This window comes from Liolophura sinensis, chromosome 8, assembly GCF_032854445.1.
Source record: "Liolophura sinensis isolate JHLJ2023 chromosome 8, CUHK_Ljap_v2, whole genome shotgun sequence".
Lineage (NCBI taxonomy): Eukaryota > Metazoa > Mollusca > Polyplacophora > Chitonida > Chitonidae > Liolophura > Liolophura sinensis.
Genome location: NC_088302.1, coordinates 13,808,338 through 13,830,202, shown reverse-complemented (window position 1 = coordinate 13,830,202; position 21,865 = coordinate 13,808,338). Strand labels below are relative to the sequence as shown.

General features: G+C 38.6%; 1 protein-coding gene across 1 annotated transcript; it reads right to left on the bottom strand.

Moving 5' to 3' along the window:
- Positions 1-4,252: 4,252 nt before the first annotated feature.
- LOC135473214 (12-(S)-hydroxy-5,8,10,14-eicosatetraenoic acid receptor-like) lies at positions 4,253-5,338 on the bottom strand. The gene has a single exon (XM_064753058.1). It carries the CDS (start codon positions 5,336-5,338, stop codon positions 4,253-4,255), a length of 1,086 nt encoding a protein of 361 aa, XP_064609128.1.
- Between the last annotated feature and the right edge of the window lie 16,527 nt (positions 5,339-21,865).

The following is a 21,865-nucleotide window of genomic DNA, read 5'->3' as shown; positions in this document are numbered from 1 at the left end:
CTAAAGCCATGGACAAGTGCTCCGGGATTAATGTGCTCAGTACACAGAATAAATCTTGCGCAAGACTTAAAGCCCTCTTTGTACTATCAGCGTTCCCACGGGTTCTTCCGAAACATGACTAAAGGCCTTGATCGCTGAAGCCACGTGCTCACGTAGAACTCCACCATGTTTCTCTCATAGGCTTGACCAACGCCATATTAGCGAAATGCTTTTGTGTACGGTGTATAAGACCAATCAAACAAATGCATGGGTGGAATGAAAGGATTCTTTTATGATTTCACATCTTACTTGTGATTTAAAAATCAGCCTTCTGCAATGTAGCAGAAGTACAGTCTTGATGTTTAGAGCTTAATTGATACAACATTGATATATTACGGATATTTAAAGAAATACAGAATCGACACTGACTGGCTGACAGTGGAGATAGAATTTCATGGATTAAACCTTGCAGCCTTGGTCACGCTTGGACAAATGTACCATACCTAAAATTCAGCTTAGAGACGCGTAGCTCTTACTTGCCTATCTCTCACAACAGCCAGTAAGAATCGATTCTCGGTTTGTTTAAAATACAACAGATAGCATGTGACTTCATTATTCAGTGGTATCATTGGCTAACAAGAACCAATACCCATAAGATGAGTAAGTCAGTTGTGTATCGTAACTAACAGGAAAGAGGTGGATTATTTCTCATAGATGCCATTCAACGATTTACATTAAAGAATTTGAAGGACAAAATGCCATAAATAGTCAATATATCGAAAGGAGAAATGCATCCGCAATGGCGATGCGAGAATGATATTGAACAATGTGTTCAGTTCTAAATTGTTGGGCTTATTAAAATGGTAACAAAACTAGACCAGCGTTATATAAGTACTACTAAGGAAGGCGTTGGATATTGTCATGGGGCAGTCATCTGTCATTTGCATACTTGTTACTACGCAGTAATGCACTGTTTGCCTTATGGTTTATGCACGATGGTTGGATGTCCATTTGTTACTGCTATCATCGACATCAACCCATGCGTGCCGTGCAAATCATATCCACACTATGGTTTGTTTATTTTCATTTCTGTCCAGTTTCGTGATGTGAAATGACATCTCTCCTGTCAACCTTATTTCACGCGTTATGCTTTTATAACGCTGTTTATGCGGAGAAAATCAAGTAAAATGGGCACTGTTTCCTGTTGTTCTTAACACAACATATATATTTAACAGGCGACCAAAGAGTCACCCATCGTAATCTGTATGTGATGGCGACATTTGTTTTTCTCCTAAACCTTTACAACATTAATTTGCAGTTATGCGAACGTATCGTTTATGGTCGTATAGTTAATATAACCTTTTCTGTGAACATATACATGTCAAGCACATGCCATCCACCTCTGCGGTAAACCACCACAGCTGCTTGTTGAAATTAATGTTAATCTGTACTGAATAAAAAGTATTTATATATTTTTTTCATAAAACTGCGAGGTTTCGTGTTATTATGTATGAGTCATGATAGTTATCACAGTTTGAAAAATTCGACACTTGTGAAACCAGATCCGATGGGGAAGATTGCCCGCCTAAAGTAATTTTACTCTAGTGTTGTATCGAATTATCGTCAAATCTGTGACTTACTAGGTCTACCCTATGCGCAGGGAACAGTTCTCAGTTCGCAAATTGCCTCGTAAGAAGATTTATTTTGCTACACACATGTGATTGTCGCTAATTGTGCGTTTAACGCATGAATTGTGATGTTCACTGTGAAAACTCGTCTAGATGACTAGACTAAACTAGATGAAAGACCATCTAAGCTGTCAACTGAGCCCTGTCGCCGTTTATTAACGCCCACACATAGAGGATTATGGAGGTGCGTGAGGCACACAATCTCCATGTTTCACTTTTCAGTGGTTGTGATTGAACCAGCTCTTCGCGCCCTTGTGTGTAATTTTATCTATTATTATCTATTTATTTTTTTATTATGTACTTATTTTTTTTCATTAGTGTTTCTTACGCCGTATCCAAGAGTTTTCTTTAGCGATTGAAAGAGAAGCATCTTAAACACACAGCCCCCAGCCACCAGTATATGCATTTATTGAAAAATTATTTTGTAAATACCAACAGGAGAAGAGACAAACTGTGCGGGTATTGAAGATTTTCTGATCCATGTCTCACAACTCATCACTGAGGTTTTTTTATAAAAGTTGTACGTGTGAGGGGTTCGGCTACACAAATGTCCATGGCCCCATGTTGAGTAATTGACTAAATTTATCTGTTTATCTAATGTTTCATTCATTTGCAACCCGACATTTGCGCCTTGTATGGCGCTGGTATTGGTAGCCGTTCTTTTCGGCAACTTTCTCGCTTGCTTTGTCACCAGTACCAAAAAGTTCAAGCAGCTGTCGTTTTCTGTGTATATTCAGGCACTCGCAAAGGCGGACACATTGTTTCCTAACATTGTTTCTGTCCGCAGCGCCGTTTTTTCTGGAATAGCTGTATGAAAACAGTGCTCGCACGGTATTTGGAGTAGCCAGGTACCTCTCTCTTCATTTTATTTCTCACACGGCTCAGAGGGCGTCCTCTCGGCTGATAGTGGCAATTTCTGTGGACAAGATTCATCGTAGTTGTTCACCCGCTTAAGCGCAGTCAATTGTGCACCCGCAGGCGAGCAGCATGGACGTCCTTCGGCATCCTGTTAACGTCAGCCTGTTTCATAGCGGCAGAAATCCTAGTAGCTGTGTCAGTGCTGTCAATCTGGTAAACCGTCATGGTACATATTAAAGCATCGAACATTTTAGGCTGAAATGGCTGAAAATCACAATGTACGCTGTGGAACATATTTGTGCATACAAAATTATATTTGTCTGAGAGTTATAATTTACAAATTTATTGAATAATAAAACTAATAAACGAGTAAAATCTACTGGAATAATACCAGCCTTCACTTAAAAAGTGGAAGTTAAATATCTTTTTCTTGCGTTTTCGTGAATGTAGGGGAATTTTTTCACTATTTTATGACTGGGAGTGTAGTAATCATTTGGCTATATTAGACGCTAGATAATCATGAAGGTAGCTCTACAATATGGACTTCTACAACACTTCCGCGGCCACACATAAGCTGACTGTGCAAATCAAACATAAACTGAAAGTCGTTCCAGGTCAAGGACATTTTCAGTAGAAGTATTTCCGAAGCAATCAATCGCCTATATGAAAACTTTCCTAAGGCTTATTTCCTTTCATAGGATTGAACCCTTAATATACGAGACGAAGAGGTCATTTCTAGTTCAACACTGCCCGTCGTAGTTTTGTCTCTGTACATGGTATAATATAAAATACATGGAGGGTAAAACCTGAGCCAGAATGACAGCGTGATAGTTGGTAAATAGTCATAATCGTGTGAAATCTGGCCTCTACATGGTCAATTAACCTTTGTTAGGGTTGTATCCTAATTTCCTTGTAAACGATTAAAATATTACTCGCCACTAGCATCATGGCTTGAACAAAATGAGGTAAAAAAAAAACTGCAGTGGTGTTAATTACAACTTACTAGGCCTACACGTCACTGGTCTAGAATTACTCAAATACAGAGTTATTAACACATTTCATAAACCGCTTTACAGAATACATCAACTCATGACATGACTTTCACATTAACAGCTAATGACGTAACACGAATCTTTTCTAATAATGGACAGGTTTCGATTAAATAATAATCCAGTACTAATTGAAAGCTACGATGTAGGATTGTGGGTTGGTTAATGGGGGAAGGCACACATATAAGTAGGTTCACCCCCATAACGAGAGCATTTCGGGAAATGTACTTGTGAACAATGGCATGGTATAGCACAGATTTGTTCTGGTAATGAACAGTTCTTGATGGAACACACCGAGACAATAATTAATGGTAGACTATGGATGACGAACATCTGAAGCTTACCTTCCACTACGGTAACTGCTCTAAACTGTTCTTAACTTTAACCGTAGATTGCTATTATATATGAGAAATCAATCAAGAGAATACATAAATACTGTCGGTCACACGTCGACGACGTACAACTAACTGTATAACGTACAAAATGACGCCTGGTCTGGACTCTGATATTTAAGAATTATGGTTATTACGTATGAGGAATCTGCGTTCAATACGGTGAATGATCTGGACTTGAATGGTTGAGAATAACAGTTCGTGAATGAAGAATCTAACGTTCAATTCGGCGACTGCTCAGAATGGTCTCCAGTGAATGAGGAATGAAGCAAGACAAATAAAGCATCTACCGTTGCACCGTTAACTCGTGCATGCTTATGACGGACAGTTGGGTAGATATACTGTTCTGCCTTGACGTCCGCATGATATTACAACAGCGATCACTTTCGCAACTGCACACAACAAAACAGCCACGACAGCCTTCACTTATCACACAGGTGAGAGCGAAAAAATTTATCGATAAGTTTATGACTTCTATGAGGCGAGAGGTACAAACGGCGTTTGCCAGAACGTCTTTTCGAGCTTGATTGTCCTGTAGGCTGTTCAACAGAAAGAATTCCCAAATTTCCAAAACAACGACGGGTAACAACAACAACGCAGAAACTATAGTAACGGTAACTAGGGCCAGAGTGATACGGAGCTGGCGTTTGGACATCGCCAAAGACGAACCAGAAGCGTCCAAGTAATTCGCCCTTGCTTTCTTTGCTTTATGAATGGTACGCAACACTTTGAAGTTCAAAAAGAGCGTTATGATCACCGGAAGAATTAAGCTGAAGATAAGGAATCTGTTTTTCTCGATGAAGTCCAGGGTGGACTCGTGAGTCACACGGCAATCCAGACTTTGTAAACCAAGGGACAGCAGGACAATGTCAGGGATAGCCAGCAGAACGGACACTACAGTAAGAACCACACTTGTCCACAGAGCTCGTCTGGACGTGCACATAACCTTTCTCCTCAACGGGTGGACAACGGCAATAAAACGATCTGTGGCAATGGCGAGCATCAGCATCGAGGAAAGGTTCTCCGAGACTTCCAGGATGCAATGAAATGTGATACAAATCTCCACCGTTTTGTCCAGTCGCCATGACTGATGAAAGAACCATTCGAGAATTACTGGAAGCCCGGTACACAGAAGTGTGACGATATCCGTAATGGCGAGAGTGATGAAGTACACAGCGTAAGATTTTTCGCGAAGCCTCTTTCTCGTCAAATACCGGAGACAAAAAACATCCCCAAAGAGTCCGATGACGACGATGACAGCGAGGATACTGCAGGAATCATATTTGTCCAGGTTGGCAAACACGTCACTCTCAGAATCTTCGCCGTCAATTGTTTCGTTAGCTGTTGAGGCTGCAGTTGAATCTGAAATCATTTTGCTTTGGTTTCTCAGCAGTTTGAGAATTTGTTTCGGAGGCAAATGTTCACCAGCTGACAGTTGGAATCGGGCACAATAGTGATACCTGACGGTGTTACGCTATATAGTCGCACAGCATTCTGGGAGTCTTGTACCTGTTCTGTTAGCAATCTTGATGGCTTTACCATAAAACATTGACTGGTCGAAAACTAAAAGCATTCTTAATTGGTCAAGTCTTCGCTCAACCAATTAATGCAGACACTGACATGTCGATTGCACGTTCACTTTTATTCGCTCTATTAAACGTTATTTATTGACGTGTGAATCGCTGGCCTACGGGTATGGTGAACACATTATCAGGCGCAGCGGTTCAGGTCAGCGATAAGGAACGACGTGATGAAAGCTTGCAAACGACTTTTCAAGCAGGTAAAGATGGTCATAGAAGGCATATATATATATATATATATATATATATATATATATATATATATATATATATATATATATATATATATATATATATAGGCTCTACAGCTTTCGGGTCTTTTATTAGTTTCTCTCCACACGGAAGAGCGAGCTTTTAGTACATTGTCGGCTCAATCATCAAGCAGTGGTCATGTACGTCTTTAACACTGGGCGTTACAGGGAAATTATATCGTTCCACGAAGTTCAGTGGCATCGCATGCGAGCTCATCTATCGGAATATTGACTGATAAGTTAAACTGTTCCATTGTGAAACCGTTCCATTATGACAATTCGGTGTGTGACGTCATGACCACCGGCTAGTTGACTAGAGGCTGGCGTGCCGTGGACACACTGAACGCCTACCACATAAACCCCGGGCTGTACATGGGCGGAGTTCAGTTAGTACATATCCGTGGGTGACTTTGGGCTAAACAACTATAGTATTATCTGACAGATCAACGCCTCTGGCGGCACACAGCGCTAACAGCCTGGTGAGTAGATTGTAGTTACGTACACAAGAGGGATGTGATCTGTGTGTATTTAGACAAAGCTTTCAAGGCACGTTTGATTTCTATCAAAGTCAGTATATCATCGTCTACGTTGCGTATTTCGATGACGGAAACATAGTTATGTAATCCTAATAATTCTCACCCTGTGTTGTTATATGAAGGAGAGGTCTGCTCAAATGTTCTGCCTTACGATTGGTTAAAATGGGTCATGTGATTAATCCGTAGACAGTGATAGAACCCTTGGGACTGATTAAACGGAATATACCATTTGAACCCATTGGGGGATATTCTATATAAAAATACCAGCTATTAATATTCAATATCTTTAATCAGATAAACATTTCATCGATAACACAGAGACATGTGATGAAAGAAACGATAAGTACACACGGATTAATCAATCAAATATATGGAAACTGACTTGCTAAGCTTGAAAGCAAATTTCGAATAGCATCCCAAACAGATTCACGTGGATGGCATCCAAGAACGCCTGCACTAAATTGGTGTGTGTCATATTTCCAAAAAATATCAAAAGGATCAGAAATATCCTCAATACTTTTCTGAGCAGTAATTACAGCAGCTTTGAGTCGATTGAAATTCGTCATTCGTTTCACTACAGGACGATTAAAAATAACAGCACTGTCATTGTCATGTGTGGCGATTTGAATCAGCATCATAAGATGATCTTACACAAGATCAAACAAATAACACGAAGACGCTTGAATAAGTTCGATACATATGTTTTAAAAAAGTAGACAAATAATACAACTAAAAACAATATAATATATATACACATACATAGTATCTTACAGCGTCCAAATCCGGATGGAATAGTCTGGCTTCCAAAGTCAAGTCAGTCTTGAATCCAAAGTTAAGATGAATTATTCAACCTACGGATGATAGTCCGATAATTGGTTTATTCCCCAACTGCCTGTGAATGTGTGACTTCTCAGGGCGGACGGGTTGGCAGTAGCGTCGATGTATGTTTCCTCGGAAACGTACACAAAGTCACTTTCAGGTAAACTGGGAAGAAATGTAGCTAATCGCACAAAGAGACAATGAGCGATACAAACTCCAAAGTACTCTGTACAGTAGATAGAGTATAAATGACGAATGTTGAATGGCGTGAAAGCCGATATCTCCAAACCCAGCAAAAACCGTGAATGACAGTAAATGAGACTGCTCTCAGATGGACTGCAGTAAATAACTGCTCACAAGTGGACTTGAATGAATGACTGCCCTTAAATGCATGAGAGCTTCACCATTGTCGTCCAAATTTAAAGACTAACGTAAAAGAAAATTCTGGATGGTCTGATCGTAAAAATGTTTACAACACAAATTTCCAGAATGTACACCCTTTGTACAACGATAATAAACACATAAATACCGAAGCCTCGAGAACGTTGGACTGAATTATAATGCAAGCTGTAACGTTAACAAATCGGAAAATATAGGTCAGACAATGACTCGGGGAATAAATCTAAAAAATGTAATACGTTGTTTAAAGACGGGGATCGTAACAATATGGACAGGGCATCCAAAATACTTTGGTGCTCAACTTTTTGACTGTGTCTAATCCCGCTTAACTGGTCGACTAGGGAATGTATATTGATTCTGTTCAATCGGGAAGTTTCGAGTCGGAACTCTTCTGTCGTCAAAGGTAAAAACAGCTCTATTGTGTCATGTGATTTATGAAAAATGCCACCCAACCTTTGGTGACATTAATTTACTGATCACCCGTCTAACTTTTACACCAAGAGATCATTACATCCCCTTGACATAATTTGAACATATAACAACGGATGTTCACTGCACATTAGGCTGTGTAAATACTTTGTTCTTGACAGCTTCAATGGACGAATGGTTCGAGCGTCTTCTTCGAAGTCAGGAGACCTAGGAGCAAACCCTGTTCGTGTCAAACTAAAGACTTCAGAATGGTACTTCTTGCTGGCTCTCTTGGCATTAAGCACTGAGAGGCTAGAGTTAAGAAACAGGACTGGATGGCCCATTGTCAGTACAATATGACAGGGTTTGGTATTATGGCTAATGTCATCTGCATGAGTTCAGTGGTGGCAACACTTTGGGGGGGGGGGGGTGCATCGTCCTGACACAGTATATGTTCACACACCTAATCACTCCTCGTTGTCATGACTGAGAAAATAGTGATAAGTCATACTTACATCAGATCATTTTCTTAACTTCGTCCGAAAAAATATTTTGTACATGAAAGTCTCAATTAAGTATTGATCTAGTATAATAATATTAATAACAACAGCTGATTAATTAGAAATAATTCTATATTGTATGAACTATGCAGGGTCACGTACCTTGGATTCTATTTCGAAAGAGCACTTTCACTTTTGAAATTAATTACTTAGCTCGCCGGAATAGTATTCAATATCTAAAATATTGATACATATTTTGAAGCACGAGGCCTTAAATTATATAACTTTGACATACTGACACCAGAGAAAATGAACGAAAAGACACAAAATTCACCCAATGTGTACTTGATTATTAGAAAATTGTGTGGGAGATACCATACTATAGCTGCTGGACCAAACGTTTAAAGAAAGAATTGGACAAAACAGACCAACACTTTACTTAAAATTTTGCTTAACATATTCAATTTATTGATTGAACCCTGGGATATTTTCTCCCCGCGACTAAAACAAATACATGTGGAGAAGTTCCAGTGGAAGATAGCAGAATTGTCTTACCTAAAGAAACCCACAAATTCTGAATGGAGAGCTGAATTCGAATATACGGCTTCACTGGTCAGAACACTGTAACGGGTTACGGATGAACTTTCCTACTCGTAACGAGCAGAAGGGAGCGCCAGATAGTCGGACTCTTAGCTTCAACAAACGTAAAGCTGGGCAAACGGACCCACGACCGCCGCTCACTAAGTGACAAGCTCTTAGGTATGGCGGAAAAAAAACAAATAAATAAAAAAGATTCAAAAAAAGGGCTGGAGGTTTCGATGCCTACATATTTTTGTGCTGCCTGATTGGAATGTCATGTCAAAGAGATCAGTTTTGAAGTCCCACCAAATCATTTCGTTGACAGTGTGTCGCAAGTACTTCATCTTTCCACAAGTGTGAAGCGAGGAACTGCCGAGATTATTAATCCTGAAATCAAAGTCATGATCGATTAGGCTGATGTACCGAATAAACAGTAAGTAACTTTATTTGAACGACATGCCACAAAGGCTCTTAGACACGCTCCACTTTAGTACCCTCAAGAAAACAAAAGCTTTTAAATCATTTGGTGATAATGACCATAATAGGCTGGTCAATCGATACTCACACGACATTCATTACCCTGTTTTTATTTCTTTTGCGGTACTAAACATGTAAACCTTGACCGCACGGTGTTTGGCCGCATTTGTTCCGAGCGATACTGCTTACGGCTCGCGTGCACAAAGCGATCGTAGGCTAAGTTGATTGTAACTACCACGGCGACAAATGTTAAAAAACATATGTTGCCATGGTAGTTACAATTAACTTAAACGTACGATCGTTTTAGGCACGAGGCCCCAGAAAAGTAAAAGGGTAGATATTTTTGTGCATCAGTTGACCGTTAATGTGGCAATTTCATGTCTGTACACAGTGCTTTGAATTGCCGCAAGTATATATTGCAGTCACTGGGGTCTTAGATTAATATTGTTGTCAGCCTTATAGTATAATACAATATCGCAGATAGTGCTGTGCGGAAACCTTTGTGCACTGTAAAGAATTTATTTATTTGACTGGAGTTTTACGTTTAACTCAAAATATTTTTACTTCTACGACGTCGGCCAGCATTGTGGTAAGAGGAAACCGGGCAGAGCCGGGTGGAAACCCACGACCATCCGTAGGCTACTGACAGACCTTACAGCGTATGACCGGAGAGGAAGCCAGCATTAACTGGACTTGAACTCACAGCGATGACTTTGGTGAGAGGATATTGGCTTATTGTTACTGCGCTAGCAGGCTAACCACCAGGCTACAGGGGGCCCTGCTAGGTACAATGCGGCAACCGTGCAGTGCCGAATTTTTTTTATGTATACAACACCCACGGACCTGTCACTTGACGTGAAATAAGTACACAAGATGGCGTAGCGGTGCGGTGTGGGAAAATGTGCTCTTCGTAAAATGTGTTGAAATTTCCTGTCTGAGAAAGCCGTCGTTCTACGATTTGCAGCTAACTAGACATGTAATAAGGAAATTGGTTGAAACGGGACTTTATTTTCTAAATGAGTTCAAGGGAAAAGAGAAAGTTTACGGATATTGAAAGAAAAACAGAACTGGCAAAAATGACTACCGTTGACCATGCTGACCAGGACATGTCGAGCCCGACAGAGACTTGGGCGGAACACAATGCTCCAACGCAAGCTTATCAAGTGCCTGTTCCAGCCGAGTTTCGCTAAACTGTATCTGGTTTTCGAAAGCGAACTTCGTTCTGTTTCGGAACATATGACGGTTATACAGAAAAAGTGAGTGGTTTGAAAAAAACTTGAGCATATGGGTGTTGACATTACCGAAATTCATGAACATTCCCTGCCCAAAATCCACGAAAACATTGAACGTGAAACAAATGAGCGAATTATATTCGAGTTGTGTGGAAGAATGTGGAACTTGATTGTAAAAGGCATTTCTGGTAAACTTAGTGAAGGAATAGCGGGCTACAGACAAAAAATAAAGAGACATGTTTGTTGAGGTACGCAAATAGGATAGACAGACTGCCGATTATATATTATTTCAGGCTGTACACAGGCTATCAAATGCGTCTGACGGGAAGAACAACACAATTATCAGGTTTGCTCAACTGAGTGTGTGTTAGCGGCAGCAAGAAAGCTAAACAGGGGGACTGGCTAGAACACTGTTCCCGATCTACCCCCAGTGCTCTCGAAATTACGGTATGAACTGACTTAAAAATTATGAAACATGCCTAGCGAAGAACAGTCAAACCACAAGGTAGTTTATATGAAGGACTCCCCCTTTATTACCATCAAACCCCAAGTCAAGCGATGAAAAGGATTGTTTGAAACTAAGTTGCTGGCGTGTATGTGTGACAACATGTCAGTTCTTGGGTCAGATGTAAATTGTGTTTTATCATAACCAGCACACTGGTAAATGACCATGCACTGCTAGCAGTGCTTGCTATTTCACAAAACCAGGTCAGGCTGGGTAGGCATCTTGCACTTGACAGACCCAAGTCAGCTTGCATACAGTACATGGTGGCATTTTGCTGTGTAAAGTTGAACTAATCTTTTTGATATCCGTGTTCCGCACTGTTAAACAATGTCACGAAACTTTGAAATGCTTAGTACGTTTTCACGAAGACTAGCTGACGGCGTCCTCAATTTCGACAGAAAAGACAGATTTAATCACAATATTATTTAATTATAAATCGGTATGACGACGACGACGACGATGATGATGATGATAATTATTAATTATGACTAATTTATTCAATTATCGATCCTTATTTATTCAGTCTTTGACGGCACGTAATGATAACCGACTATTTGAAATAAGATTACACATCACCAAGATTGGGATACAATACAATGTGAACTTGATTTTTGCATATTTGAGGGAATGCATCAGTAATTATGGGTTTAACTACTTCTTAAATTTTGAAAATGAACAACTCTCCGACACCTTTGTAGGTCTATACCATCACGTCTGTCAAGAATTTACTATTCTTGATTAAAAACGATATGTATTCCCATTAAATGGTTTAATTGTGTAACATATAATGGTATTTGTCGTTGAAAAGAGCAGGTTTATATTAACCAATTTGACAATGAGCAGAAAAATGAAGTACGCACGTGTAAACAAAGCAGATTTGATATGTTTTGTGTTTTTATTGCACATTGCCTAATATTTTTCCTCAGTCTTTTTTTGTTGTTTCTTTTTTAACGATTTGTTTAATTTGAACTATGTTCATCAAATATATGTATGCATGGTGTGTATGTGACTACCTGCTCCGATTTTAGTATATTTCAAGTGTACCCATGTCTCCAGGTATGAACCGAATTCCTTTTCGACCCTCCTCTTAGTCCTTTGGGTTTCTCAAGGTATAACATGACGTGTGATATTCAGCAATATCACACCGGTGGTGGGGTTATTCTATAATCGGGCTTGTCATGCTAAAGTGAAGAATGCAATTACTAAATCTAATCGGTATACATCATGCACTATTGTTGCATGGCCAAAGGCTGCATTGCAACGTAACAAGTTAATCGAAAATGTCGGTTGTCGCACACTTATCCGTGGCACTGTGGCACTCGCTATTGCTCTGAGAGTAATAGGCAGGCCTTTCCTTTCATTTTGCCGACTTACATGTATCAAGCCGCATGTCTACGAGATTATATCAAGGTCAAACTGTTCCCATGAAGCTTTTATATTTTCAAGTTTTGCTTATGTCTTTTTTGCTCTGCTTATGTGTGGTGATGTTAAACTAAATCCGGGTCCTTCTAATCTATCTATTGCTCACATTAAGGTCAACAGCCTGCCTCATAAAACTGATTTACTTTATGCCGAGCTGGTCAATTTTGATGTCATTGCTGTCTCGGAAACAAAGCTAGATAAAACTGTATCAAATGACACCATCAAAATCCCAGGTTATCATATGCTCCTCGTGTCAGAAAAGACCGAAATGATGCTTGGCCTGGAGGAAGGGTTTTAGTTTATATTTAAGAAACTCTAATCTACTTTGAAAGACAGAACCTTTCTCTCCCTGTCTCGGAAACTATTTGGTATGAGCTTAGGTCTAGAAATAATAAACTTCTCCTTGGTGTTTTTACAGGACACCTTCAGCACCTTCTAATTACTGGGACATGATTAATAAATACTCTGGCAGCTCGCTCGCATATGTCCATAAAAATGCGTGGTTGTCGGTGATTTTAATGTCGAATGCTTATAAAGCCCTGATTCTAAAATTTGCCAAATTGAACACGTATTTACGCTAAAACAAATAATAACACAACCTACCCGGATTATTACAACGTCCAAATCACTGACCGATTTGATAATGGTCTCTTGTCCACACAATATCTTGCAATCGGGGGTCATTGCCCCTTTTTCTGGTGACCGCCATGGCACTAGCGTGACAGTCGCTGACTTTGATATACCACTTAATTCACTTTTTAAACGGCGCATATGGTCTTTTGATCAAATCGACAGGGATGATCTTAAAAACTATTTTACCCAGACAAACTGGACTCGTTTTTCTTTTTAATCGCCTGATGCCAGTAAAATAATTGAGGATATAGCCAAGTATATCTCAGAAGTTTGTAATATCTTTATCCCAAATAAATACGTCATTATCAGACCTCGTGAAAAGCCTTGGGTAACTAATGAACTCCGTCTGTCCTTGCGCAAACTAATATAGCGCATAAAAAAGCCACGAGGTCAAATAGTGCGGCAGATTGGGCAAATTCATACAAGGTAGGAATGATACCATAACCCTGGATTAAAGATCTAGAGAGAACTATAATAGAGGCTTAGATGCTGATATTTCTAATGAAACATTTGGCTCGAAAAATTGGTGGACGTTGATTAAATCTCTTGGCCAAAACAAAGGCAAATCGTCTGGGTTATGCTCTATGCAGCTTAACAGTAATATATACACTGAGTCACAGTATATTCAAAATGCATTTGATGAATACATATACTTTACCAGCCAGAAAGAACTGGATGATGGTAATGCTGTCCTGCCTGCTTCCCCGCCCATGGCCAATAACACTATAGAATTTGTCACGATGTCATCTCAAGAAGTTGAGGGCATTGTCTCCAGCTTAGACGTGTCGAAATCCGTTAGACCTGACGGGATTCACAATCGAGTTTTAAAGGCCTGTGCATCAGTATTATATAGACTCTTTAATCTGTATCTTGTCTGTTGCTACCTGTCAGGAAAGAAGCAAATATCACTCTCATCCATAAAAAGGCTGTGTTGACGACATTGAAAATTACAGGCCTATCTCGCTCAGGAGTGATTAAAGTCTTTGAAAGGTGCATCCACAAACACCTTTACAATTCCATGATTGATAATAGTGTACTTAGTAAGTTACAATCTGGGTTTCGCTCTGGTGACGGTACAGTTTACAAACTGGTGGATACTTACAACTATATATTCATTGCCCTTGATAGTGGGAAATAGGTGCGTGCTGTGTTTTGTGGCATTAAATCGTGTTTGGCACAAAGGTTTACTTTACAAACTCGATAAAGCTGGTGTAAAGGGGAATCTTCTGTTGTGGTTTAATGACTATTTAGCTAACAGAAAAATATCAGTTGTTATATATGGGAAACCTCTGCTCAGAAAATCTTAAAGAATGGGGTTTCACAAGGTTTGTTTTTTAGGACCGATCCCGTTCCTTGTCTACATAATTGATATTGTGTGCGATTTAGGGGGATCAAGTTAGATTATTTGCTGATGACATGTTTCTCTTGTCTTTTCACATAAGCTCAACGCAGTCTCATCCAATATTGTTTATGCAAGGCAATCGCATCTCGGATATCTATTCACATCAGCACCTCGTCCTTACCTTTGAATCATCTGCAGGTGGAACGCCCACTTAAACAATCTGGTTGTAAAAATTTACCCCATGATAAATTGTTTTAGAAGCTTGAAATACCGGCTCTTGCGTCAGTCACTGGAGCACTTATATCAGTCGTTTATTCTGCCTTATTTTGACTATGCCGATGTTGTCTGGGATAACTGTTTTGCATATCAAGCTGAAATATTAGAAAATCTTCATTTAGATGCATTACGCACCATATCTGGCTGTACTCGTGGTACTAGTCATAACTTATTATACACTGAAACTGGGATTCTTCCACTATCAGCACAAAGTAGACTTATGTTAAAGCTCTTTTATAAAATGTTCCATAATACATCTCCATGTTATTGAAGCCAACTTGTACCCTTGTCAGTAGTCACACTACATTATAATCTAAGAAGCTCGCAAGACCTGCGAGTCCCCCATTGCCGAACATCTTTATTCGCCAATTCATTTGATCTGCTCGAATGCGGAATAATCTTCCCTTTGATATTTGGATAAGTACTTTTCGTGATTTTTGTAGGTCACTATTTAAAGATGACGTTATGGTTCCAAAATATTACTAACAGAGAAGTCGAGATTATCCACGCGCAAATTCGTCTGAGTTGTTCCCAGCTAAAAGCACGCGTTTGCAGGACACATATCTGACTCTGCATGTAGCGCCTGTGGACATCAATCGAAAATTGTTTACATTTCTTTCACAAGCGCCCTATGTATGCAGCATGTATATTAGATATTTTCGGGCCTAGGGAGACTATTCCAGACGTAGAAAGCCTCCTTTGCGATAATCGTTTATTATCAACATATGAAAATTTGTGCAATATTTGACAAAGTACAAGACTTTATTCTTGCAATGAAAGTATTTAATTACCGAGTACTTCTTACTGTAGCCCCTTACTTCTTACTCCCTCCCCACTTTTCATTGCCTTGCAAATCTGGACATGGCACATTACTGTATTAAATTATCTTTGCACGTGTATGCAAGTGTATGTGTGTGTGCATATGTATAAATAGTAAATATATAGTGTATATATATATATATATATATATATATATATATATATATATATATATATATATATATATATATATATATATATATATATTCGTATAGGCCAGAAACATTTACTATTTCTGTTATCAGTAATGTATTACTGAACTCCAATCAGTCAAATTGTATTTCGTGTTTGCTGTGAATATTATCCTGTGTGGAGAGACATTTATATCTAAAGGCTCAGCCTGTTCGTCACTCCAATTCATTTGTTTGAATAAAACATTGTTTAAAAAAAAAGTGAAACAGAAGTTTAATACTTCCACACATAATACTGTACACATAATTTTTTTTATCAACACCCGAGTTTAAAATGCATACATTTGCTTTAGATGCACAAAGTACAAATAAGCCATCATAAATATCCATACCCACATGGTATTTCATCAAGATGTACTTTAACGACAGCATTAAGCGTTTCTTATGCGGGATCGATGCGGGATCGGGAATGAAGATTTTTTCCCTTATACAACGATGGACATTTTATTTGTGGATAAAATCCTAGTGTCCGGCATTGACCGCTGGGGGGCTAAGATCTTGACTTTTTTCTTGTTTTTGTAGTGTTTTGTCATTAAGTGGAAGCCAGTTGAAAGCGATACTCTTCAATTTCCACATGATTTTGTCTCCTACATTGAAAACCTGGGGGAAATTTAATAAAGCATGGTCAGCCTTTGGTTAAAAATTTAGAACCTCACCGCAACACTTAGTTTCAGGTATAGGTAGTTGAAATTTGAACACATTTGTCTTAAGATTACATTGATGAGATATTCTATGTTTAACTCTTAAAGTCCAAAAATAAGCTCTAAAATTGTATTCCAAATTCTGACGTAAGTGAGAAGTAGCTTTGTGGTCAAATCCACACACCTGTTTTAGTAACACAGGAAGAAATATTGTTTTCTACAATGTTTGAGAAACCATTTGACGCACAGCTGTAGTCGATCCAGCGAGAGACGGATTTGAACATGCGACCACATGCATGCGTCTAAGGTTTGTAGTCACACCAGCGAAATTCTTTGGCTTTATTTCTTTTTTATTCGTATGGAAAGTGGCACTCCCCATTTTTTGAGCTAATGCTTGTATACGACTGTGCACTGTAGAGGTTAACCTTTATTTGACTGCAATTTTACCTAGCTTGTGCACTTATATAGCAGGGACAAATTGAAGGGCCTGGACTGAACCATCGCCCTTTTGGCAAGACACCGAAGAACTTTCCAGTGTGAGCCCAATGTGTTTGCGACATTGACCCAAGCAAGTGATCTACAACTTCAAGTAATCAAATCAACTTTTAAGGATACACTATGTGGTACTTCAAAAAAAGAGCATGGTTTTAAAAAAATGAATCCCAATAGAGAAAATAAAAGAATTTCATTCTTGAACTATTTTGATATTTCTTATAACCCTTCTATTTCATAAGTACTTTCCGTCCATTTTCTCAAGTTACGTCATCGACGGGAACAACGGCTCTCACCCAAAATTAAAACTGGTTTGACACCTAGCACCGCTGACGTCACCAAAGCAGACTTTATTTATTTTCGGACTGACCGTTGGCGCCTAACAAAAACTGTAGACTAAAGCCATGTTTTAAGTCACAAGAAGAGAAGCTTTGTTGTACTTTCATATGTTAGGCCACATCATACATTCTGTATTAAGAAAAACATCTCGAAAATTTACTGCCGCAGGCTGGGACTGAACCAAGACCCACCCCTTCTTCTCAATGATAGACAGCTCATAAATGTGCATCAATCTAAACAAAATACGCATTTCTCTCAGGATAAAACTTTTTCCTTTATTTTTTGTCATCGGGATGAAACATTTTGGTCCCAGATATTCGTATTAACAAGAACAATTAATACGGCCATTCTCAACATCATACGCCAAATGGAATAAACAGTTCCACCTTGTCACCACCTGATTACAAACCTAGAAATACTGTCTTCAATACTGAAATATTACACAGTAGGAACCAGAACATGAAATCAGTTACACATATGCACATGATTACACAGTAACTTAAAGTACAGAGGGTTGACTCGACTATTTAAATTTGTTGAAGTTTTGCGTTTCAATCCCGTACAGAATAAACCGTAACTCTGACAGTAAAGTGGTCAAAAATTAATAAATTAGTCAAAAATTGACACGTTGACAAAATTTAGTGTTCATTTCTGAATCCTGGATTCAACTCTCCGTGCACTCAGGATTTCCCATTTATGCCATTGGCTAAGACAGCATTCCATTTTGGTACATTTGTAACAATTAATACTCGACACATGGCAATGCATTTGGACAAGTAACAACCAATTACGCTTATCAGTCCTTTGTTCATACAATAACAGCATATATGTATATTATTCGAAACTCTGAACAGTTTGGTACTTCACAGTATAATAATGTTCAACCTGACATGTTCAACTATCCAAAACACATTTGCCTCAAGAAACAAAATCTCCTAGGTACAATATCCTATTATATCACTGTTGTACACATATTCAATGTGATACTACAATTAACTTAGCCTAACATACGATGGCGAACTTCCTCAAGATAGAGTGTACAGTGTATGTATACATTATAATAGATTTTGAAGACCACAACATACATTTCATTTCTTGGACAGCTGCTCAGTCGTTGGTCGTGCATGTATAATTACTTACTCAAAAACCAATACAAGAGTTCAGAGTTTGAAATCTTTTATCGATAAAGGTAAAAACATTCCTATAATGAACCATGTGACCAGTCAAAAATGTGAGGCATTTTTTTTTTGGTACAAGTACATGGGCGTCAGGAAAACGCTTCGGAATAAGTTTAGACTATTTTAAAAAGAGTAGACGCAAGATGGGCAAAACTGAGGAGCTAATGGTTTGTGAACTTAAGAAGTTCATGAAGGAATGTGATGTCTTTTGTACTGCCGGAACACAGCGAAAAGGGAAATCGGTAAATCAATGTCAACAAAAGATGAATAATATTTTGACACGTCATATAAGACAGTAGGCTATTTCTTAACCTTGGGAGAAAAAAAAGAGTTCGAACACGTAACACCTCTACTGCAGTACAACAACTCGAACCGATCTTGTCATTCTGTCCAAAAATAAACAACACACGTATGTTTCTTCCAACATGTATTTACATTTAGCTTTTTACGTTGACAGTCATTGTTTCAAAAAACAGAACAATACCCATTAAGGCCTTGTAACTTGAATAAATGTCTAATGTTTCCGTGTAATATCTCACGCACCTTTAACCTTTTGTGTAACCTTTCAACTTTCATTTCAGCATTTTTCATTTTCATTTTCGACATTTTTGTTCTAATTTCTTACACCTTATATTTTACCACATACTTTGCTTAAACAATGCAACAAGTAGGCCCTTCCCTGAAATTTTCACTTGACTTTTTTTTTTCTTCACTGTTCACTTCATTATTAAGGGTCAATCAATGCATAGTTTTGTCACAATGTCAAAGCTGTCCTGAACCAATCATCAGCACTCTCTTTGGTCAGGAGAAGAGACCACAGGGAGGTGTGAGCGAAGCGCATTTAACCCAGGCAAGACAGGCCAAGAATAACACTTTACCATTCAAAAACATGAAAATTAAAGCTTTTAGCTATAAAAAAAACTCTTTCTGGAAATGTGATCGGAATATGTCTAGCCTTTAAATATGATAGTCTCAATGCCCTGTAAAGATATCTGCCATTGATAAACATTTCAGCAAGGAAACAGAAAGATTCTAGTTCTTATAATAAAAAATGAGACTTGTCATCTCTTTTTGACCTTTGTAACAGCCACTTTATGGTGTGTTTTAACACTGTCAAAGAAAAGACAAAAATTACAAATGGTGTACATGACAGGTGTGACCTTATTTCTTGATGAGAACTGAAGCCAACATCATCACAATAACTTTACCACTAAGAAAAACTTAAAACATCACTAAGAAAATACATTTAAGAACTATTTTGATTTTGACTTCGAGGTAAACATTTTATACCTTTTCAAGCACTAAAAAGCTAGAACATGCATAACAATATAAATCTACAGTACATGTATGGCAATATTAGAAAAGGTTATCCTTTACGTTCATGTTTTTTTTCTAGCTACTGATTCTTAAGGTTCACTTGGATAATTTGGGATGAATAATGGATAACGATATATATACGCACAAAACATAGATGCCAATGTATTTGGGTACTTCATATAATTTAATAGATGCTCACAGATTGACACATTAAACTGACGGTAATGTAAGCTACATCTTTACCTACATGTTACAATCTCACCGATGCGGTCACTGTGAGTTCAAGTCCAGTTCATGCTGACTTCCTCTCCGGCTGTTAGTGGGAAGGTCTGCCAGCAACCTGTGGATGGTCGTGGTTTTCCCCAGGGCTCTGCCTGGTTTCCTTCCACTATAATGCTCGCTGCCGGTGTGTAATTGAAATATTCTTAAGTGTGATGTAAAACACCAATCAAATAAATAAATAAATAAATAAATACATGATACAATAGTATGATCCTAACTGTAAAACACTTTGTGGTTCACAAAGTACCACATGTTAACTAGAAATATGCAACAACCGCTGTATAACATTCCAGTTCATGATCGCTTTAGTTCACATGGTTCAAACACGGTTTGTTAACCGCTGAAAGTTAGACCAATGCCTCATACATGAACATCATCACAGCAACTTTCATCAAAATCTGCACATTTTGTAAACACATCGCAACAAGCCGAGTACCAGAAGTATGTAATGACAAATCCACCATGAAACAATTGACTGCGTTAACTTTCTAAGCATCTAAACTTAAAGGCTGGCAATGGAATCATTTTTTGTCTTTTTCGTATAAATTTGTAATAAATATGAAAGCATGTGACTGGTATGAAATAGTTGAGATGAGTTAAGACTGATGGTAAATTAAGACTTCCATGTGCCAGTACAGGCAAATGTACAGTACCAGTGCCCATGTACTAAAGATGAAAGTAATGGATTGAGTATCCCAGTACAGGTGTGGGGTAGTTCAGTACAGGTGTGGGGTAGTTCAGTACAGGTGTGGGGTAGTTCAGTACAGGTGTGGGGTAGTTCAGTCATTTGTGTATCCCTGTATCTGTACAGGAAAGTGCAGACAACACGGGTATAAAGTACAGTCAATGTAGTATCCCTTCCCTGGCAGAGACTGATGTAGCCAAATACAGTATGTCTGCACCTTCTGCAGGCAATTAACTGTAGTCCAAGCATTACTTGTTTTACTGGCAAATGTGTGGTGCTTTACTGGCAAATGTGTGGTAACGGCAGTACTGGCACACACAAATATAGTCAATATTATATCTATGTACTGTGTGACAGGTAAGGGAAGGCAATACAGTGTCCCTGTACCTTCTACAAGAAATTAACTGTAGTCCAAGCATTACTTGTTTTACTGGCAAATGTGTGGTAACTGCAGTACTGGCACACAAAAATATTGTCAATATAATATCCCTGTGCTGTGTGACAGGGAAGGGAAGGCAATACATTGTCCCTGTGCCTTACACAGCATACTATAAGTCAAAATCAGTGACATCCAATACACAACAATTAACACCACTGCATTTTTTAACCCAATTCTAATCCAGCCATGGTGCTAGGGGGTGTGTAATTTGCTACTCTTCATGCATTTATATGAACAGTTGGAATAAAACCCTGCGGTAAATAGAGGGCGTATTTCACCAGTCACGTTTGACAATTTGCAAGCTATCACACTATTGTCACTGTTCTCTAGTTTTCCTCTAGACTACAGGTCTTAATTATATTACAGAGATGATTGCATGTAAACACTATACTGATAAAGGCAAGTGTAGTCAATGCCGTATCCCCAGTATGGTAAAAGAAGGTCTGGTATTAAAATGCATTACCTCTCTACCTGTACATAGGTACATGTAAATGTAGTCAACACAATGCCCCTGTGCTGGTACACACATCCGCTATCAATGCAGTACTTCTATCAAA